The sequence below is a fragment of the Momordica charantia genome (assembly GCF_013281855.1).
Source record: "Momordica charantia cultivar OHB3-1 chromosome 7 unlocalized genomic scaffold, Mcharantia_2.0 BLBB01000007.1, whole genome shotgun sequence".
Lineage (NCBI taxonomy): Eukaryota > Viridiplantae > Streptophyta > Magnoliopsida > Cucurbitales > Cucurbitaceae > Momordica > Momordica charantia.
Window position 1 is genome coordinate 5,185,933 of NW_028275165.1, and position 23,860 is coordinate 5,209,792.

Genomic DNA, 23,860 nt, shown 5'->3' on the forward strand with positions numbered 1-23,860 from the left:
GAAGCTAGTCTTTATACGATATGGGCTGAGGACTGAGGTCGATTCCTTGATTCCTAGAAAGTTCCTTAATAATGATGAGCATGTGGCAAATGAACTCTAAATTTTATAGACGGTAAGAAGAGAGGTCATGTTGAAGGTTTCCTTTTCACTCCAGGTCATGTTGAAGGTTTCCTTTTCACTCCACGCTCTTGTAATGAAATTTATAGTGACACATTTGATTTCATATTAATCTTATTTCTTGATCACATGTGCTACCTTGGCTGACCTAAATTTTAGTTATTTTATTTAGTGGTTTGTCGTCATAAAGAAATTATTAATTTTTGGTGTATAACTCTCAATATTCCAGAGCATAAAGATATAAAGATACAAGCATAATATTTTTTTAATTGCCTATATTATTAATTTTATTTAGGGCGTTTCTATTTTAATTTTCATAAACTATGGTTGAGAGTTGATTAGATTTTAAATGAGTGGTTGAGATTGATCAAAGAAAATTATTTAGTGCAGTGCTTGTATATAAACTTTGGTGCAAGGTTTCATCAAATGTTTGAATTTTGATCGAAGTATGATCAATGGTTGGATTAACGACATGTGGTGGCACCTCACAAGTGTCTGTTTTTCCCTTTTTTTAGAGCCCAACGGCTCTCTTTCTCTTCCCATGACAGCTAGAAACTTTTTCATCGACGGTGTAGCAAGTTCAAAAATAAAGAGTGATTTTGAATTTTTCTCTCTTTTACAATTTCATACCATCTTTTACAATTTCATACCATCAATAAAATTAAAATCGAAAGAACACCTACAACTAAAGGAATGGAATGTTAGACCACAGAGTGAGATGATCTTCGACTATCATCACTCTTTATAATTTTATTGAAATTTTCGACTAAGATTAATAACTTGACACATGTGACTTGTTCACCACAAAAATTCCAAGAACACTATCCAAGGATACACTTGCACCAAAGCTCTCAATTAAAGAAAAAGAAAATTACGTACTTACCACTCAACACCTTTTTTTTGTTTACCACAATCAAATTTTTGACTATGAGGAAGAAAGGCACAAAAATAGATACTTTTCTATTTTCTGAAACATAAAATGCGGTCACATTTTTCTTGGTGGCCACCATGAAGATAGATATTAATCAATAAATATCTAAGTATTGTTGTAAAGAAGATACTAATATTGTTGTAAAGAAAGAAAATAACAGTATCGATACTCAAAAATTTCATTCAAAAGATAACATAACAAATTTATTAACAAAAGTAGTGACCATAATAGGAAACCAACAGTTTGCCGACCTTAGTGATTCAAGTTGAAATTTATTCTACTTTTTCCTTGACCAGGACTTGATATTCAACTATATTTTTTTTTTTATAACCGAGAGTCGGAGCATCGTTTTCCTATACCTAGGGACACTCTCACCCACCCCAAGGCTCGGACCCAGGAGATATCAAAAGTTTTTTATATTAAGCTCATCGAAAAGTTTGAGCTTGGGAGCATGACAAGAGACTGCAAGTCCTTGCCACCTGGACTCTCCCTTCAAGGCAATATTCAACTATATTATTCCTCTATTAAGATCTTTCTGCCAAAGGAACTTTTCTTTCTAAGATTTAATAATACATTACATCTAAGAAGTAATTATGAATACTATCTAAGTAAAGTTTCATAACTCTCACATATGAAACTCCATTTGCAACATGGTCCCATATCTTCAATATTCTATAATATAACACATCTAAATTTAATTTCAGGTGGAAGAATTCAATAACAAATGTTACTATAATTAGTAAGCTTTGGAACACAAAGATCACTTAGAAATAACTACCAGCTACTCTCTGACAATAACAGAAATAAAAATATAACTCAAAAACCAAACATTATTAAAAGGCTCAAGATTTTAATGGGAGCAGTTCCTTATTCTTTGGCTCATTGTTATATCATTAGAACATAAAAAAAGGTTCTAATCAACTTGATCATGCAATAAAAAGAGAAAAGTTGATGGGTCAAACATAAATGAAATAATCAGTGGTATACACTTTGAAACTACACTACCAAAATCACTGCTATGACTATCCAGAGCCAGAGACCAACTTATCTTTGAAAGCTGTGATCCAATTTCCCCCTTAAGAGCTGCTTAATTATTCACCAGATGTTGATCATGCCTGCACATCAAGGAAGATCGTATAATCAGCCTGCAATTACACAAACTAAGCACCAAATTCAAACTGCTGCAGATTAAAGTTTTAACAATTAGCATCAAAAGGGTTTAAAACTCTCAAGAGTTCTCAACAAGAGTCTTTGTTCTTGTTCAAGTCTTGTTATCTGATCCCCCAACTACTAACCAATTAACAACTTACAGACTCAAACTAAAAATTATAAAATTACTAATGGCATTGTATGGTTGCAATCGCTTTTAAGTCTGGTCAAATACAGAATGCTCCATTAAATAATTTTGAAGGCTAAAAACAGTATTGGTTCTTGACAAACATAATAGCAGCAAGTATAGATGCAGTTTTCCTCCTATGGGCGTCTGCCAAATAGGAGGCCAAATACAGTATAGTAGCTCTAAACTTCATGCTTGTGATATATGCACAAAGTCCAGCATCTGAACACCAACTATTGTGAACAGGAAACTATTAAACCCAAAACTTTGACCCCATGCTAATACGATTTATAGTACGGAGATAGACAAGGGCGAGACAAAAAATAACTAACTACTTTCATTTAATGGAGGCATGACTCAACTTGATGAAGGAATTCAACTCTAAAATATCAACTTCCTATCAATAAAATATTCTGTTTCTGCCAAAAAAATAATAATAATAATAACAACAATAATATGTATACGTATAAAGATGAGGATAAAAGTTTGTGCCGGATTGCTTAAAGGAAACAAACCTCAATATTTCTCAGAAGTTTGTTTGAATCATGAAAGTGACAAGGCAGGGATGATAGGAAACATGAAGCCAGAAGACATCCAGTTCCAGGTTACTCCATTTGCTAACAGGACACAAGATCAACATCCTTGTCTATCTTTGAACCATCTGATTGTAAGAATGGCACAGCCTACAACTATGTTGCACTAGCTGTACATTCTTTGTTAGCTGGATAGCTGGTAAACTTAGGAAGATCACTTCCTCTGACTACTCTGTTATAAATTACTTTGAACGATTGTGAGCCATAAGGTCGATTTAGCAAACTAATTGGCATTCTGAGAGTCTGTTTCCGATTTCTTCTTCCCCTTATCAAAATGCTGAAGGTTTTCTCACCATCAACCTTTTCACTACTACTTTCTACATTTCCATTTGAAATGGCTTTTTGTGTGGGTTCGATTATTGAACTTTCAACCATGCATGGATTCGGGTGACAATTTTCTTTCACTCTTTCTAAACCAAGCCCAGCACCTCCATTTTCACTAACCATGCACTTAGATGCCAGAGTATTATTTTCTTTCTTAGCTTCTCCTGGGCTGTCAATGTCTGCTGGCAGAATTTTTGATGAATCATCGCATTTGACATTTGGATCTTTAATGAAGTCATTAACTGGATCAACAGGTGACAGGACAGAAAACTCTGGTGGATGACTACCAGGCCAAACTGTGCCAGGAACGCAGTCTGATGTGCTAGTGTTCACATTGCACGGCCAAGTGAAAGGGTTGGGATGAAAAGCACTGGGGGTAACAGGAAATGTACTGGTTGGTACTGCTTGGGAATAGCCAGGTACAGATAAAGGCTGAGTGTAAGTTGGTATCGCCTGTGGTTGGGAATAAGGAGGGTACATAAAGGGCATGGATTGCATCATGCCTGGAGTTGGTGGTGGGGATGGGTAAGGTTGGTGAGGAGAGGAGCATAATGGATTAATTGTTGGCAATACTGAAGGAGGCCCTGGGTGAATATTCATGTTTACTGGCCAAGGTGTTATAGGTTGAATGGCACGGGGACCGGCAGGAATTGTTATGTTCATGGCTACAGGTGCAGCACGCATAACAACTGGCGATGGATTGAATGGAGCAGCAGAAGCAGATAATTTCTTATTATTGAGTCCTCGAGTTTCACCAGAACTTAAAACCAACGACTTGTCCTTCAAATCTTCAACTTGTTCAAGGGAGGAGTCAAAATTTTCAGATTCAAAGCTGCTTGGTAAATCCTCCACAGAGGGTCTATTTTCAGGAGAACCAACAGGATAGGACATACTATCGGTAGGTACATTGTCCTCCACAACTTCACTCACATCAACAACACAGGATTGAAGTCCTCCCATTGTCTCAGACACCATTTGAGAAGGGTTATTATCCACAGCACCTCCTGCTTGAGTTTCATCATTTTTCTCCTCTATTTTTCCCTCTTTCAAGAAAACTGGAGATTCATCAATAGTACTATCAGAAATTCCCTTCATTTCATTTGGTCTTTCTTCATGTTTCTCAACTCTGAGTTCCTCAGCACCATTTATACCACTCTGAGGCACCCTGACCTGCAACATGGTAATAGTACCTGGTGGAGCTACAGCCACTTCTTTGTATGAAGGTGATTTTCCAAGGCTGACTATTGCATTCTTCAATGAGCTACCATCATTTGGAGTTGAGGATCTAGCAGGTTCTACTGCAGAGCGAACCTTGTCACCAGTTTCAGGCACCACTGCTGCAGCAGTTTCTGTAGATGAAGGAATTGACTTAACCCTGTAAGTCAGAGTTTTGACTGTTCTCCTCCCAAATTTGGAACCTTGATAGGAATTCATTGAATGATGATCTGTATAGCTCCCATGGGATATTGTTCTTTTCTTTAAAACATATAATCGACTGTTCTGATTATTATTCTTCAGTGTATGAGATTCACTGTCAACATCCATATTCATCTTCTGGTAACTAAAGACCTTGCCGAAAGTGGCTCGACGTTGTTTCAGTCGCCGCCCATATGACCCAGCTGATCTTGGTCTTTGAACTGCTTGCCATCCATCTTCTCCTTCAGGATGGAGTTCGGATATGACATCATCAGCCGTTTTTGGCCTTTCCTCAACAGCTTCCTCAGTAACAGGCTGCTGGGCCTCAACTCGTGTGTTAGTCTCCTCATCAGTACGTGGACCATATCCTGGTCCAGGTACATGTGTTTCTTCATCAGAAACCTCTTTTGAGGTCTCTTTTGGAGATTCGTCACCATGTGCCAAACTCATACTCTGGTCAGATCTTCCCTTTAGCTGCAAGGTAGAATAGAACAATGAGATGAATAACAAAACTATATATGGAAGAGATTGTCAGCGTTGTTAACTTGATGTAACAAATAAACTGTCTCTGTTTGTTGATTGATTATAACTTAAAATATGGCTATTAGGATTTAGGACTATTTAATATCTGCTGAAACAAACAATTTTTCTCAGAGAAAAATAAAATAAAATGAAAAATCTGCTCACTAGAATATATGGTACAAAGAGAAAAATCATGCATCATATGAAGAGCCAGTAGAAAATTGCCATCCTACTTATCTTTGAATTTTGAGGTAAGAAAGGCACTTTTCTCATTCTTGTTTCTTGTTTTTCGTTTCTAGTCTTTTTGATAACTATTTTTGTTTCTTGGATCTCATTTTTAAGAAACGTTTCCAAATCCAAAATTGTGTAGAAATTTTGGAAGCAACAAAATCAAGTTTCTTGTTTTTTGTCTATGTTTCTAGTTTTTTCCAAAACAGAGATAAAAGCATTACTTTATCATTTTTTACTTATAAAATGCATAATTAATATCAAAATAAATATAACACATTTAATTTGAAATTTTAATTTTCATAATAAAATTTTTACTATTATTATTTAAAATTTTAGAGAACAACAATAAATGGTCATCAAATATGTTTATGCTTCTTTTTTCAATTAAAAAATAAGATAAATAAGAAACAAAAAACAGTTGCCTTATGCAATTATGTTTTCCTTGATTGAAAAAGAAAAAACGAGAAATCAAAATAAAAAAACAAGAAACAAGAAAAAAGAAAATATTACCGAACAGACCCTAAATGTTCCTATCCCAAATTTTCTCAAAATTTTCCACTTCCAAAATCATCCATTTTTTAAACTAACAGTACATGAAGTTACCTTAATTGATTCCTTATCTAATCAAACATCACTATGATTAACATTACACAAGTCGACTACCTTCACAATATAGTTTTTCCTCTTTGCTGCTGCATCCCTTCCTTTGGCATCATGACTGGGGTTTATATAGTCAAGCAAATCTGATACACTGCCATGTTCAAGGAAGCAACAAACAATAAGTTCTAGGGTAATATTAACATGTACAACTGAACAAAGAAGAAAAGTAAGTATTTAATAACCCACAAAAGGGGAGAACACAAGGTAGATATAAAATTTCCAATTTTAATTCTCAAGTGACGATGTTATATTGGGGGGGGGGGGGGGGGGGGGGATTAAATAAACTAAAACTATAATTCTTTTCAATTGCTGAAGAATTCCTAGTACGTACCTTTAGATGCAAAGAAATAAAACAGAAAGGAGAACACTGATAATGAGATAACAAAATCTAGGCATTGAAAGCGTATTTGCATTTAGTACATGATACAAACATCAGAGATTAAGATAAGCCTATGAAACATTCAGTTCATGTGTAATTTTCCATAACACAACATGAGCTTACAAAAACTTAATCTTCTCAGCATCTATCTTGTAAGTGTGGTACGATTATTGCCATAAAATAGGTAAAAGTTCATAGAAAAATGAATGGTCAAATAAAATACTTTGCATAATCGACAAAGACAAGTACTTGTCAATCTCAGCCATCCAGAATACATTTGCTCGAATTATCCACAGATATAAATGATGAAACAAAAGGAAAAAAAAAAAAAAACAAAACAAAACACAATAGTACACCTGTAAAATTAATTAACTAATATAGAGCACAGAGTAACATCACAGTTTTACTATTTGTCAAAATGACCTGCAGGTCAAATATCAGAATGCACTATTTACCTTAAGTGGCCTTTACTAGCTATTGATGCATCAGGCTTTCGAGTACCATTCCTTGCAGCTTCCTGTTGTTCAAAAGCTTTGGACTCAAAATATTCTAGCCAAGCAGCAGCATCCTGCAGGATTAAATCTAAAATGAACGACCATAGAAAACTTTTCAAGAACAAATATTTTTTACGAAACAGAGGAAAAAGGGATTCTTTGAAAAAGTCAAGAGGGATTAACCTCCTTTTATAATTTTACACGATAATGAGTACAAATTGTTACCAATAAAAAGAAGGCAACAAGGTCATATATGACTCCAGATATCAAGAACTTACTTGCGTGCGTAGATCATCTGGGCCCAGCTTTGCTTGCAGAATCTGCAAGGTCGTCTGCTCATGTTGAACACTTAAGGGGTATGCTTCCATTAATGAGAGTGCAATTGCTATAGCATGGTAGCTTGCTGCTGTCTGGAGAAATTAGGAAAATTAAAGCAGAGCTTGATATACCTCATGACATGCAAGAGTAATGTGAGCCAGAAAATTTTCATTCTTCTAATGAACCAATAATTTATTATCAAAATTTTCATCAACCATGCAATATTTCAGACTAGCAACTAAGTTATCAGACCGAAAGTAAGAAATAAAGGGGAACCTCTGGAATAAAAAATGCATCTGCTGATATAAGGTCTAAACTAGTGCATGCAATTCCGAGAACTTGTTTATTGTGGTTTCTTGTTTTATATCTATGAGAGTCCGAACCCATTTTGACGTATTGGTCCTAGTATCATAGGCGACCGAACGGCCACTCCCAAACCGCTAACATCAGCCACGAGGTAAACCACTGCCTCATAGCAAAAGTACATCATGGATCTTCTAAGGCACCATAGAATGCTTCACAGGTTGCGCTGCCCGATTTTAGTGGCAATGTCTTTGTCAGGGAAATGTTTCATCCTTTAATTTAGGAGATTATTTAGTTGAGAAACCCTCCAAGTAACTTATAAATTGGATCGAGTTTTGCAATTTTTTCTTTTGCAGTACCCAATCCTTTTTGGCCGGTTTTGGGCAAGGAGGGATTCGAACCCCGACACCGTGGTTCCACAACTGAAATTCATGAATGGATTTCAATTGCTGCTCAATGATCCTCCTCCTAAACTGGAGTCGAGCCCACTTACCCACCTCGATTAATCTCACTAGACAACTACCTAATTCTACAACATTTAGTACCCACCTCGATTAATCTCACTAGACAACTACCTAATCCTACAACATTTAGTACCCACCTCGATTAATCTCACTAGACAACTATCTAATCCTACAACATTTAGTTGTCTAGAAACTCACAGGATTTTAATACCCTAAGTAGGTGCCACATGGAGTTTGAACCCATTACCGCAAAGTCTCACACTTTTGAATCTTTATCTCATGTGTCTTCTTCCATACTACGCAAATAAAATTTTATTTCAAACACATGTTCAAGTTTCCTTCCTTGACAAAATCACGAAACATCTCTATAAAGTCAAGTATAAGATTTTATTTTGCTAGTTTTCTAATTTAGATGTTTTGAGGTATTCTTATTCCACTATGGAGGTACTATGAAGATTGGGGAAGAATGGTGAGGTACTATGAAGATTGGGGAAGAATGGTGAAGCAAAGGTATTAAAAAAAATCCACCAGCGTTGTGCCACACGTAGATGTAAAAAGGATGTTGGACATTGTATAGCCGATGCGATTAAGGATTACTTTAATCAAATTTAGGGCCTTTAGCCTATATAAATTGATTTTTATCCATTAAACAAAGGTGGGAGATCAGTACTACTGAAGGCATAGAAGACCTTCGAGCCAACCACATGGAGCCGAGGTTGGATAAAACGAGATTCATTTTGACCGTACTTCAAATTCTTCCTCCTCCCTTCCTCTTCAATTCCCTTCTCGTTCTTAGATATTTTTAATTCATTTTTATCTTTCGATTGTACTAAATGCATTCCTTTTCTAGGAGGTAGATCCTACTTGTTTCCCTTTTTCTTGGAAGGGCTGCACAAACACAGGTCCCATACTACTGCAAATTATGATATGGGCTCTGTCACTTTGGGCAGACCTTAGATGAGCAACTCTCCACAATTGCAATGGAAGTTGAATCTAGCTAAGGCACAAACCTCCTCACAGACTTTCTACTAGGGGTGTTCAAGAAACCAACAACCCAAAGAACCCGAAGAGTCTAACCCAAACCGTCGGTTTGGGTTGGGTTAGAAAAAGCAACGGTTTGGGTTGGGTTACAATTTATGCGAACCGAACGGTTCGGTTCGGTTCACGGGTTCGACTAAACAAAATTCGGTTCAGCTCGAACCGAACCAAAATCATATATATATATGTTTCTTAATTTTTATGGTTTCCAGAATCTTCAATCTCCGCCTCCCCATTTCAGTTTTCTCCCATCTCTCTCAAATCTCAACCTCCTATCTTCGTCTCTTCATTGCCTTCGCCGTCGGCCGTCTCCCTCGAATCTCATTCTCCTCTCTCAATCTTTCATCTCCCCATCACCGATAGTAGCCGCTAGCCACCCATCACTCTCGTCTCCCGTCTCTTAGTCGCCGCGGTCTCTACACCCACCTTCCTCTTCCTCTCTAACATATATGAACTTGCCCTTTAATTTCATCATGTTCTTTTCGCCATTAATGGGGCGCGCTAAAGTTTTGTTGTATATTTAAATATGTAAGCTCATAGTGTAAGAGTGTTTTTTTCATGATTTAGTTAGGTACCCGAATACAAGAACCTAACAATAATTGATAGCCTTTCGAGAGGGCTATCTCTCTCCCAAGAACTCTCTCAAGTTCCTTACCAAAATACAATTCTCCAAGATGATCTTCTCCTCTCCCTACTACCCTTATTTATAACAACTCACCCTAACTAATTATCATACTAATTACCATACTACGCATTCATACTAATAAACTAATATTCTTAATAGGACTCTCACATATTTGTTTATGCAATTTCATCACACACAGGTAATGTTTCTTTTCTTTTTTTTTTATCTTTTGGGGATTTTGTTTCTCAGAAATGGGTTCTTTGTGTTGTATATATTCTTTTTTCTTTTTCACTACTTCTTTCTTGTTGGGTTCTTCTGATAAAAAAATAGGTGACCAATATGGACGAAAGATAATTTTTCAATCTGGGTTAAAAAGATTGTAGAAGTTGATTGAAATTAGCTTCCCCTGTCAAAAAACAAGAAAAGGGAATTAATTGGCGATTTTCCGATGGCGGCTTCACCCAAACCGACGGCGCTGCCGTCTCTACACCCCATCTCCGCTGTCTTCCTTATTGATGTGTAGTAGCAATCCAGTTTTCTTTGAGAAAAAAAAAAATCCAACCCAATGACCCAACCCGAAAATGTTGGGTTGGGTTTGGCTATTTAGTTTGGTTCTATCGGTTCTCTGTTTTGAACAACCCGAATTTTCGAGTTGGTCCAAAAAAACCCCTTAACCCGATTCAACCCAACCCGTGAACACCCCTACTTTCTACATCACCGAAGATCCTCCTATTCCTCTCAAGTCTCAAGCTAGATATTCTATAAAACCACAAAGAAAGAAATATGCAAGGAATGCCCCTCTATCATGAAAGGGAGGTGGAAAAGGGCCTCCACCAATATAGTCCAAAACAAATTGTTACAAGCTTTCTTAACACCAAAAACCTCAAATGGTTACAAGCTAGAGACTTTATATGGAATGAGGACAGTATAAACTGAGGCCTCACTTCGTTGCTTGGAAATGGGCCTCTCTGCCCGCTATCCATTGAGGCCTTGGGGTAGGTTCTTTCAGAAATAGCAATGAGACCCTCACGATGGAAGGGTTATGGAGATTCACGCAAGAGAAAGAGGCCTTATGGAAGAGAGTTATTGTTGCCATACATGGAGCTCGTCAGGATGGACCTCTAATCCCCATGAAGGCCATGACTTCATAAAACCATGGTTCAACGTTGCCAAGGGTAATGGTTCCCTTTTTTCTCTCTTAAACTTCAAAGTTGCTAATGGTAAAAGAATTCACTTTTGGGACGATCCTTGGGCAGACTCAGTTCCTTTAGCCCAAGGTTCCCGGATATCTATCCAATTTCCTCGAAAAAGGAAGCTTTCATAATCGATTGTTGGGTGGTTCATCAAATGACTTGGGACTTGGACATTAGAAGAAGACTCTTTGATCGAGCAATAGGCAGTTGGGTGGCTCTCCTAAGGAAAACTGACTTGTTTAGAGAAGGGGAGGGTAGGGTGTCTTGGACCGTTGACTCACCAGGGCAATTTTCCTTGAAATTGGCATTCCTTAAAGCGTCGGATACTCCACCTTTGATTAAGGTGATTTTGAAATTCAAGGTGCCTATGAATGTAAATTTCTTCTTTTGACAGTAGCCTACAGAAGTCTAAATACCTATTAGAAGCTTCAAAGGAAATTTGGGCCTTGGGCCTTGGGCCTTATCTCCTTCCGTTTGCTGTCTGTTTTAAAGAGGGGGAATCTTTGGATCACTTAATCTTGCATTGCGAGTATACTCATTGGGGTCGATCTTTCATTCTTCGAAAAGTGGGTATTTGATTTGCCTTCTGAAAAAAGTGGATGATTGGCTTTTGGAAGCCCTCGAGGGCTGGAGGTGAAAATTTTATGCAACTGTCCAGCAAAAGTCCTTTTTTGGCAACTCTGGAAGGAGAGGACTCAGAGAATTTTCGAATACAAGTATTCAGTTATGGATGTTGTTTATAGTATTGTTCAGCAGTCAGCACAATAATTCTTGGCGGTGCTGAAACCATAAAATCTTTTTCTTTTTTTGTGTAATTATAGTCCTTTGAAGATTATTTTAGATTGGAAGGTCCTTCTTTTGTAAGTAGCTTACCACTCCACTGGGTGGGGGACCTACCTTTTCCTGTTGAATATTCCTCTTTTTGTTTCTGATCTAAAAAATCTGTAACAGAATCTTCTCTCATCTAGTTATTCTGTTGTTAAAAAAACCAACACCATTGTGCCAAATTTACCACAAATAAAGACTTGAGTGAATAAAGTATGGTCCTTTTCCAGTCATGGCCAATTGCCGATAAAGCAGAAAAATTATAATATAAAATTGCATTTCAGATTATCACTAAGGCAAGAAATTAATTTTTTTTCATAATAAAAATGTGAAAAAAAATTAGGATAAGTAAGGTCAAAGCAAAACCTGAATGTGATCTGGGCCAAGTAATCTTTGGTTACACTTGAGAGCTTTGTGGAGATATCTGAGGGCAACATGCACATTTCCAAGCCCTTCCTCCATCATAGCCACATTGATGTATGTTGCAGCAGTATTTGGATGAGAGGGGCCACAGGTGAGATGTAAAAGATAGAGAGCACGTTTTACATACCTAATTTATTGAAACAAGAAACATTTTTCATTGATAGGCTGAAAAGTTACAATCAAACCTATATGACACTCATGGGGTATACAAAGAAACACCCCCATTGATGACCTACCTAATTAACATTTAAATATTTAGTTGAGACTTCAACTTGATACGTGATGTTTTTTTCTTTAACAAGAAACAAACTTCTCATTGAATTAATGAAAAATGTTTAATAAACTCTTGAAAGAGTGAAATAAGCAAAATAAAGTAAAAGATAAAAAGATAACAATATAAACTCAAAAGTTAAGGTCAACTTTGTAAGTAATGTAAACCACAAATATGACGATCTCTCAAGAACAGTTCACCAAACTATTAACTCATTCTAACGTGGCTATGAATGACAAATATAGATTGGAAGGAGAGAGAGAGAGAGAGAGAGAGAGAGAGAACTTTTGCGAGTGACTCTATAAATGTATTAGAATATTCAACTATTGATAAGAAATCATATTTAGAAATCTTAACACTCTAAACACACACATATTGTAACGTAGCATTAAGTTAGCAACTCTGTAGTAGTGAGGAAGGCATACTTGAGAGCTAACTCTGTATGCTGAAGTCTGTAATAGAAAACAGCTAAATCCCCATAACTCTTCATTGTATCTGGATGATCAAGTCCCAATTCTCTCTCATTGATATCCAGGGCTTTTTGCTGGTAAATAGTAGCCTATAATGGAAAACCAATGAATTAACTTTCACCTCAATACTTTCCTTACCCCAAAAACAAAAGAAAAAAACATGAAAATGAATAAATAAGAAAGAAGAAAGAAGAAATAGAAGGTCATGTACATTGCCCAATAAGATGCATAACAATACTTAAGAGAATAAACTACCTGATTGAAATCGCCAGTGTGATATAAAACTACAGCAAGGAGACTGTAAGCTCCAGCTGTCATTCGATGATAGGGACCACAAACTGCAACAAGTTTTGCAAGAGCCTGAGGTAGGAAAGGAGGTAGCAAGCATGAAGTTCAATTAGTTCGTGCATTTAAACATATTTACAACTTGTGAAATAAAGGCTCTAAGTAGTGCACATGAAGAGTCTTTGATTTTGTCATACTGCACATGTTACAGACTCTCTTAGGCAAAACATAAGCAAAATAATTATTTGTTCTCAAATACTGCACATGTTGCAGACTCTCTTAAGGCGAAACTGCGAAAGACACTAAAAAAAAAAAAAACAAGGCAAAAGAATTACTCTTGAAGAGATTTGAACTTATGGTTAGGTCCTTAGTCACTTGACTCTCCTCAAGGTAGCAAGAAAAAGAACACCAAACCACGATTGTAAATGGCATACCTTTGTACCATAGGTTACAGCATCTTCAAGTTTTCCTTTATCTAAAGCTGTTTTCGAAGATTCAAGGAGCTGCCTTCCATCTGCAGATGAACATGCTGCTTGCTGAAAGAAGACGGAATTGCATTCAAATTAAACTTGATCATTTTTAAATCCAAAGCCATATTGAAAAAATGTATCCTAAAGTTAAGGTGTCCATTCTATCACCTTATGCACTGGGACCAGGCTTACAACATCCGACTTTTGGAATGGAAATGGAGAATCCATATCAAAGTCTCGTGGAACCAGCTCAATGCCCACCTAAAATTTTAAGGGAAAAAAAAAATTAGAAATTGACAGTCAATTATCACATTATAACCTGCACATGCTTTTTTGTCTTGACGTGGTATCTTGAATCTTTCTTCCTATTTGGCTTGCAATAATTCGTGTTGCTCAATACTCATTTACTCAAGGTGTTGTTCCATCCTTGGGGAGGAGCCTTGTGGAGGGCAGCCTTCCCTACTATTTTGTGAAATATTTGGGTCAAGAAAAGAGGAAAATTTTTCGAGGGATGGAGAATTCTTGGAGGGGTGTGGACCATAATCAGGTTTAATATGTCTCTTTTGGAGTATGTGAACAAAGAGTTCTACAACTATTCATGGTCTCATATCCTCAAAAGTTGGAGCCCTTTGTAATTCTATCTTTCATATTTTGTCTTTGTTGTTTTTGATTTGGCTCCTTTTGAGATAGGCTGATTTATATTCTTTCATTAACAAAAATGATATGTTGAATCTTAATACATGAGGGAGCTAACATGATAATAGTCACATCAAATTCCAAAGAGATGAATCCATATAGCATTGCAGAATGAAAGACCATGAATAGGATTTTGAAATCGAAATGTGGTCCTTAATACCTTGTGACACATGCCACGCAAAATTGCAAATTTTCTTAAATCTCTGTAGTTGAAGCTGCTTATGTCCCATTCATATCGCTTCATTAAGAATAGCTCCAGCCATCTCCAGACAAGGGAATGAACATTGCAGGACCTCAGTGGCTCTCCACTTTCAGGAACCCCAAGGAGCAAATTCAATGTGGCAGCAACAGAAACAGCCATCTTGTCTGTGTCAACAGCAGCTATGACAGCCCGAATAATATGCTTAAAAGCCCGCACTATCATCTCATGTATGCAAAGTGATTGCACATGTGAGAGTTTTTCTGAAAGCTTGACCTAAAAAGGGAACAGAACTCAAATATAATATCATACAGTGGAGGAACTTTCACATTTTTCTGATATAAGTATTCTCTTTATTATTATTAAGAACATATATGAAGGTAAAATAATTCATATCCATACTCTTAAGATATAAAGTCAAGTTTTTTTTCTAATATATCCCATTAATTTTCAGTTCAAGCGAAAATATGAGGAGCATTTCCAGTTGAAAGAATGAGATAGGAGCCTGACAAGCAATGCCAATTCATAGTGTAGATGCTGCACCAATGTTTTGTAACTAAAAGGGTTTTTTTTCCAAACCTTGTTCATTCATGCCCAGTAAAACAACAGGAGTGACATGGTAAATTGCTAAATCATGGAAGAGAGATTCTGAAAGGGGGAGCTTGTTTGAAGATTGGCAAGATGTAAGAGCAAAACAACCCACAGCATGTTCAATTCCCATCGTTTTCAGCTCGTTGATATAAATGCAAGAAAACAAACAATAAAATGTTGCAAAGGCATGGATACATTAATGAACTTACAATATGACCCAGAGAACGCATCTGAAGACCTCTAGTGTGCATGAAATCTGTTAGAGTACGCCCATCAACTGGTGAAAGTTCCAAAGAACCAAAATCTGACACCTGTAAAGCATGATAAATGCTAGAAAAGGGAATTACCATGACAATATTAATATGCAAGAGAAAGAAAAGTGTATGTGACTAATAAATGTAAAATTACCAGTTTCGGAAGAGCAACTTCCACGTAATAATTCTGGGACAAGTCAATTAGTTCTTGCATTGACTGAAATAACAAGTGATTAGTTAGCTCAGGTATGATAGATGATGGAAGATGCCACAGCCTCTGAAGAAGTATTACCTTGCAATGCAAACCAGTGTCCAGACTTTTCAGTCGATCAAAGGCCTCTTCAGACAACTTCCTCCTTAATGCTATTTCATTTTCTTTTGAATTTGTTTCATTTTCAGCTTCACACGAGGTAGCATTGTTGACTTCACCATTCATGCCATCTGAACCGGAATCATTTCCAGACTGCATCTTTAAAGTTTTCACATCTTGCTTTTTCTTATTCTTGAGAGATTTCAGAGGTGTCCCAAGTCCCTCCACCTTCATTTCATTCTTGGCCTTTTCAGAGGATGGTTTCTTATCTTTTTCTGTGTTTTTTTGATCTTGCAAATGTTGAATCCAGCAGGCCCCAAGTTCCCATCTAACAAAATGATTGGATCTTATCTCCTCCTTTTCAAGCTTCGCAAGACTGTCTTTTAGTAGTTTCTCTACAAAAGCTTGGGCTGCACCAAGTTCTTCTTGTTCCATATTTTGCAAATGGGTAAGAGATTTGTTATGCTCTGAAGGTGTAGTTTGGTGAAGTAATAATCTCAGACTGTAAGAAAAAATACAGGTCAAACTCTCCGTGACATAAAAATTGCTAAGTAGGAACAAGGAATCAGGTTCAGATACATGTTCTCAGTACAGGTAGTATCTGCCTATACATATTTTCCAAGAACACTTTAACGTAGAAGTATCTTGTAAGCATGTGTTGGCACGTTTAAAAATACATACAAACAAAATAAGAAGAAAAAAGAAGGCATAAATGCTGGTGCAATTTACTAACAAAGGCAACAAACAGCCATGGACGTCAGTGTCCTGCAGGCTGCACATAATGTATTAAAATTTAACATACCAAATTGATAACTTCATCATGGAAATTTCATAACTGGGTAACTGAGTAATATTCAATCCTCCAAGAGTGCAATCGCACTAGGAAGCTGTTGAAAGGCCATCTTTATCTTTTGTCCCCAAGCCCATAACGATCCCTATGGCCTGCAACTTTTTATCTTCTTTTTCCTCCTTTTTGTCATTTGTCCACTGTAAATCACTGTAATTACCCGGCCTACGCTCTGGTTATTTACCCTTACTACTAATACCATATATACATATGGCCTCTCTTTTAAGTTCTAGGTTGTATTTAAATGGATTTGAATAAAATTACAAAATAATTAGTTTTTCAAGTGTCAACAGGAATCAGAGTTATTCAATACATATAAGGGAAGGTTTTCGGTGCTATCTGAAACCAACCCATGGCAGAAGGATCTTTGAATCAACGAGGAACAATTCTAGTACATACCTATCCTTTTTCGTCAAGTGTATCCGTCAATCTCTCTAGCCCAAACTTCTATCCTCTTTTTCATCGCTAGACCCTATAAATCTCTGTAATTACTTGGTTTTATTCATCCTGTGTATACTAAAAGGTAGATCTGTTATTTACCTTTCTTTGACATCTTCCTTATTGGCTAGTTAACATTAGTCCCTATACCACATAACATTATAGCCTCTCTTTAAAAATAGAGCTGTACTTCTCGACGGGTATGAATAAAATCACAGAATATTAGTTTTCCAAGTTTCAACAGAAGGAATGGGAAGTTAAAGGTGATCTTTTGATGCTTCTCAAACTAGTTTAAAAGAAACATTTTCTCCACCAACAATGTTAACAGCAACAACTTTTCCCTAAAGCAATAGAGAGTAGATCTGTCATTTACCTTTCTTTGACATCTTCCGTATTGGCTAGTTAACATTAGTCCCTATACCACATAACATTATAGCCTCTCTTTAAAAATAGGGCTGTACTTCACGACCGGTATGAATAAAATCACAGAATATTAGTTTTTCAAGTTTCAACAGAAGGAATGGGAAGTTAAAGGTGATCTTTTGATGCTTCTCAACTAGTTTAAAAGAAACATTTTCTCCGCCAACAATGTTAACAGCAATAACTTTTCCCGAAAGCAATAGAGAGTATTAAGATAGATTTTAAACTTTCAAAAATTCTTTTCAACACATCCATATACTATTAAAAAATAAGAAGTGTTTCTAGCCAATTAAAGATACTTTTAAAGATTCCATAAGTTCAATCAAATGTGCTCTTTATCTATGAGCATTTGAAAGTAGGCTTACTTGAAAGGCATTCAGCAAAATCTAGATTAAAAAAAAATGTTATAAAGATAGTTAAACGATATTCTACAAGCCGAATGCAAAAACCAAAGCTAGAGATCAAAGTACTGCAACAAGCAACATGTAAAATATACACAATCTGCATGTAGGGATTATGATAGAAGGAAATTGCTACAGCACTTAAAATGGTTGAGATATTTATACCTATTAATGTTAAGGGCATTGGCACCACCTTCGGGCTGGTCAAGAAGTTCAATGCTTTGATATTGAGAACTGACTTTCTCGTTCTCTTTCCCCTCAACTTTCACAATGGAGATATAACCACAGTATCTTACATTTATGACACCTAGGACTGCAGTATCCTATACCCATAACAAAACTTACTTTAACGACTATGAAGGAAAGCCATATAAACTACTAAATTAGAAACAAAAACAATTAAGTTAAAAATAAGGTTTAAGTACTATTTTAGCCCATGTACTTGCGACTTTGGTTCTTTTGGTCTCTGAAATTTTAAAATGTTCATTTTGGTTTTTATAGTTGCAACTTTTATTCATTTTAGTTCCTATACTTTCAAAACGTCCATTTTTTGTCCCTATACTTTTAAAAAGTGATCATTTTGGTCCCTTCATTTTCATTTTCATCTTATTTCTTTCAACCGTAATTTCATCAAGGACACTTCGCTCGTTAAATTTCTTAAAATGTAGCCATAATTTTGTATTCAAGGGTTTTCCTTGCGTATAAAATATGTATAAAAGTTTTGCAAATAAAGACCAAATTGGTCATGTTTTAAAAGTACAAGACCAGAAATAGATGGCTTGAAAGTACAATAACTAAAATAAACAAAAGTTGAAGTACAATAACTAAAATAAACAAAAGTTGAAAATACAGGGACTAAAATACACATTTTGAGGGTGTAGGGACCAAAAATGAAGCAAAGCCAAAAGAAGAGGGGCTAAAATAGTATTTTAAAGTTTAAACCTAAAAATAATGATAATAACAATAATCCAACCCCCAGACATTGTTGAATGAGCAAAAGTTTTATTGAAAAGCATCTTACATGGGCAGCAGTATTTTCATCGGCAGTGATTCCCTTCAATAAATTCTTTTCCACCAGGTCCTTTTGGTCCATTCCAATTGCTTGAACTCCATCAATTTTCGTATCTACCTTACAACTTGCATCAGGAACATCCTTTGTGACCGTAATTTTTAAATCCCCTACTCTCTCAGTAAAAAAAACTTTATCCTCTGAAACTAAATGATGCACCTTTGACATTCCTATAACATGCTGGATTGCTTTAATGGCTCTGAAAATGGCAACATCTACAAAAAGGCTGTGTAGAAGGAAAGCCTTTCTATCCCGAATCTGTCTTTCTTCTGCTGTCTTGCATGGCATAGATGCAAGAAATAGAAACTCACTGGCCCATGGTATCAAGTCACTTTTACCATCTCTTCCTAAACCGCCTCCATTTCCCCCCCAAATTTCATCCTCGGCAGGAAGAGGAGGGAAAACTGAAAGCACCTGTGCGGACACAGGAGGAACAAGCCATGTGTTGGCTCTGAAGCCGTAAGGAAGATTTCCAAACTGCAAGGAAATACGAAAGTAATTTACAAGAGATAAATTTAAAACGAGAAGTTGTACATACTACCAACCAAAAGAATCAGGGTCAACCTTGTTGCGTTCTGAGAATGCTTTGATGAGATCACTATATGCCTAAAACATAAGAAATTTGAAATGTAAGTGCAACCAGTATTACCAAATCTTAAATTAAAAAGACAAATAAATTTCATGGTAACAGAAATTCTACAATACAGTAAAATTTTGTTGTTCTCTTTGGCATAGTATGAGAGTAAATGTCATGACTATAAAAGAAAATTTTTACCAAGATGATAAAATTTATTATCAAAAGTCAAAATTTCAAAATACAAAAGGCAAATGAACCCTATCCAACTTCCTTCGTAATGGAATTGTCTGTCAGTAGAGTTGGTTGATCTTAGGACTATTGTTTTGTGCTTATTGAGGCATGTAAATGTTGGTAAAATTATAAGAGTTCCAAAAAGATGTTTCTTGTATGCTAACAAATAATTTCAACTTACTCCGTTCTAGTAAATCACTATTTGCCGCCCATGTTTCCAGAGAAGAAACAACTTCAAGTGTTCTATAAACTCCTCATTTGTGAGAAATTAAGTGAAGAACAGTAATCAAAAAATATCTTCACTAAAAAACAACTTGCTGTTTTATAAAAACAAAAAATAGTTTTTAAACTCAACTTACTTAACTTTCCTAAGCTCTTAGTCTTAGCTGAAATGAATAATTCGTTTTTCCCACATATCCTGATATGCTAGAACCCACAATACAGATTCTTCAAGAAAATAAGAGAAAAGAATAACAGCTACAAAAATGCAGTGATAATTTTATGAATATGAGAAAATTATAAAAGAAGCTAACGTTATCGAAGGCTCTACTAAGCTGGCGTAACAAATCAACCAGGTTGTGACTCAAAATCCGGTGTTTTCCAACACTAAAGAATCCCTTCCTGCAAGATTCTACGCGCACAACCTTCCCGTTGCAAAGCTTTGCCTGAACAATTTAAAAAGAATTGACAGTCAAATTACTCAATTCAGCATAAAAATAAAAGGATAATGCCTTCGAATATCGCGAACGGAGTGACATAATTCCTGAAATTAAGAAGAAAATAGCTACTTACCTCAAGCGAAAAAAGATGATCATCAGGCGAAATCCCATCGACTTGCTGCTTGTTTACTCTCCGAACAACTGCAGCACCACCGGCAAGTAACATTCGGAAACGGAACAATCAATAACAGACAACCAGAAAAAGAGGAGGAAAACTCAGAGAGAGAGAGAGAGAAGAACAAAGGAATTTGCCAGTCCTGGTAGAAAATCACTCAGTTCGACAGAAATTCTTCATACTTCAAAAATCAAAACACGATAAGAGCATAACAGGAAGAGAAAAGTTACACTGGAGAGGAGGCGTGAGGTGTGATAGAGAGAAGAAATCGTAGAACGTTCCAAGCTTGGGACAGGAATGGCTGATCTCGGCCTCCGCCTCGTCGTGCTTCGCTGCAGAACCATCGGACTTAGCAGAAGCGGCGGACGTCGGAGACTTCTTGGCGTTCTTATCCGGCGCCGACGAATTCCGGCCACCGCCGTCGAGCTTACCACCGTTCTGATCCTTCCCTGACACCGACAATCCAAAACACGTCGTACATGCCACGACGTCGAGGAGTCGCCGGACGTGCGCCGCCGCGAGCTCCTCATCGTAGTCCTCTGTCGCCGGCGACAGTTATCCAAAGGACGAATCAGATCAGACATTCAAAATAAAGGAATAAAAGGGAAATGTTTCCCAAAACGGCGACGTTTCGTACCTTCGACTAACGTCAGCGTGCACGGCTTCAGTGCGGAAACGTCCACCGAGTCCTTCAACCGTGGCCCTCTTACCTTTAGAATAAAAAGGGTAACATTGTGAAATGTCTAAAACACCCTGATTAATTCTCTTACTACGTTTTGAATTTTTAAATTTTAAATAAACTTTTTATCAAAAACTCTCGGATAATGTCGAAGTGGTAATCGAACCATCAATTTTAGAGATAATATTATGGTTTATCATATGCTCGAAAAAATCAATTGAAATGATAATTTTCTTCAAAAATTGAAAATATATTAATTGATTGGTATGAATAGTTCGATGAACTCATAAAAAATATTAAATAGGTTTTAAGTAAGCAAACTCAATTGAAAAATAGAAATACTATTGAATAGGTAAAATAATAAATCAAATTTAATCAAATTGATAGAAAGGTTAAAGAATTATTCTTATTCTTCTGATTGAATATGAAAAATAATCTATTTTCCTCCCAAATTTTAGAAAATATATATATATCATTTTATAATGATCAAAATTAAGAACAAATATTCACAACCAAAAGAAATAAATAATGTAAATTACCTCATGAGAAAGGGAGAAATTGGTAATATTGCAAGTCTCGGTCTTGACGGACAATAGGCGACGGACGTCAATTATTTTGTCCGTAGATATTCCCTGCTTTAAAAGTAATGTTATATAGTAATTATATTTTTCCCCATTAATTTAAAAAAAATGGTATTCAAAATAAATAAATAAAAAAGTGGAAAAAGGACAGAAGAGATGTAACTTTTCAGTAACCGAAAATTTAAAAAAAAAATGTCAGCACTAGTAATTAAAAAAAAAGAATAACGCTAACAAAGAAAAGAGAATTTAAATTTAATATCACCAATATATAAATATTTTCAACTCGCCATTAATAATTCTCTTCACAAATATCCCAACATAATAACAATTAAATAAGTAGCAATTCCCAAGAATTATATTCGCATATGTCAAAAAAAAAAGAATTATATTCGCAAATCATACGGAAATCATTGAATTCGTAAAATAATGTATCAAATCCCACCGAATAAATAAAATTTGTAACCATTAGGATTAGGAATAAAACATGCTAAAAGTGGAGTTAATAAACATTTGAAAAGTACTGAGAAAGATAATTCTATAATATTTTATAAGCTCAATGTTTAAAGCATCTTGTTACTCAACTGGTCCTCACATAATTTTTTGTATTAAAAAAAAAGATGGTAAGAACATGAGACATGGAAATTACATAAGAAGAAGAAAAAAGAAAACGCAAATTAAAAATAAATAAATAAAGAACCTTTAGGACAACATGGGTCTCATCAGGAAGGAGAACAGAGATGTCCATAACAACTGGAAGAACTGCAAAAAACAAAACCGAAATTAAAAAAATAAAAGCCAATAATTTCTGGGCTGGAGAGGAAATGAATGAAGTTAGGTGAAATGACGAGATTACCCTTCTCTTCTTTCTTCTTCTTCTTGTCTGCCTTGGGCTTGCCATGGCTGTTTCTTGGGGCCATTTTTGTCCACCTGAGAACAGAGGCCATAGAAGGAGGAGGAGAAGTTTATTACTATTGAGTAAGCCATTAATGAGGAGAAAGAAGAAGAACAACAACAAAGAATTATCCATTACCAATTACTCGAACGAGACGACGACGAAGACGAAGAATGAAGAAGGGGTTCAGAGCGGTGTAGAGTTGGAGAGAGCGAGATTTGGGAGGACTGGATAATGAAGAGCGGAAAAAAATGGAGAGGAGTTTCGAAACGAAGCTCTCAAACAATACAAATAGAGGAGAAGAAGATAGAGGGAAAATGGAGAGGGAAAAGGGAGTGTGTGATAAGGAAGGAAGGGTTGAGATTTAAGAGTCAGAATGAGAAACTTGGCATTTTGTGACCTGCTTCTGTAGTAGTCTCTAAATTATCTTTTTCTTTTTTTTTCTAAATTTTTACTATTAAGAAATATATATATATATATATATATATATATAAAATTAAAAATGAAAATAAATAAATGGTTTAAATTGAGATGGAGAAGTGAGGCATGGATGCTGCCATATGAAAGGTAGAGATTAAGATATGGGATTAGGAGTGGGCCCCACTGGACCAGCAGCAATGAGGAGGATGTTTTGGTGGGTGAGTGAATATACTTGTAGATTTGTTTTTTAAAACTATTTTTGATGTAATAAATTCAGTTTTTTTAGATTTTGAATTTGAAACTTTTTTAGTATGAATTTGAAACTTTAAAATGTAGAATTACGTTAAAAAAGATAAAAATTTTGATAATATATTATTTTATGTTATAAACTCGATTTTTTTTTGTTTGTTAAAATTAGAACATGTAAAATATAATATATTATCCATTATAAAATAATAATTCTACCAAATTTATAACAAAAAATGTTAATATATTTATTATTTTAGATTGAATTAAATATTTAGTTAGTAACCTTTATAAATATATTACTAAACATCATGGAACAAATTTTAAAATTGATATTAAATTTCAAAATTATCAAATACGTATCTTAAAAACACTAAAAATAAAAAATACAAGTCAGATCACCCATCAAAACTCTAATGTCTTTTGAAAATTTTATTTTCCAACCATAAATAATAATAATCAAATTTCAAAATGCGACCTCTGTTGT

The 23,860-nt window shown here is 35.6% G+C and overlaps 1 protein-coding gene across 1 annotated transcript; it reads right to left on the minus strand.

The window, feature by feature from the left end:
- Positions 1 to 1,860: 1,860 nt before the first annotated feature.
- LOC111019831 (Tetratricopeptide repeat (TPR)-like superfamily protein) lies at positions 1,861 to 23,053 on the minus strand. The gene is made up of 25 exons (XM_022296324.2): positions 22,846 to 23,053; positions 22,669 to 22,742; positions 22,513 to 22,574; positions 21,774 to 21,866; positions 21,193 to 21,265; positions 20,786 to 21,094; positions 20,514 to 20,581; positions 20,255 to 20,386; positions 19,478 to 19,519; positions 18,866 to 19,390; positions 18,010 to 18,167; positions 15,721 to 16,240; positions 15,583 to 15,645; positions 15,384 to 15,485; positions 14,545 to 14,859; positions 13,857 to 13,949; positions 13,653 to 13,754; positions 13,189 to 13,293; positions 12,889 to 13,022; positions 12,136 to 12,319; positions 7,282 to 7,413; positions 6,965 to 7,077; positions 6,134 to 6,221; positions 2,900 to 5,191; positions 1,861 to 2,163 (listed from the first exon to the last, which is right to left on the minus strand). The coding sequence occupies exons 2-24, from the start codon at positions 22,730 to 22,732 to the stop codon at positions 3,074 to 3,076; spliced, it is 5,595 nt and encodes a 1,864-aa protein (XP_022152016.1). The 5' UTR covers positions 22,733 to 22,742; positions 22,846 to 23,053; the 3' UTR covers positions 1,861 to 2,163; positions 2,900 to 3,073.
- Between the last annotated feature and the right edge of the window lie 807 nt (positions 23,054 to 23,860).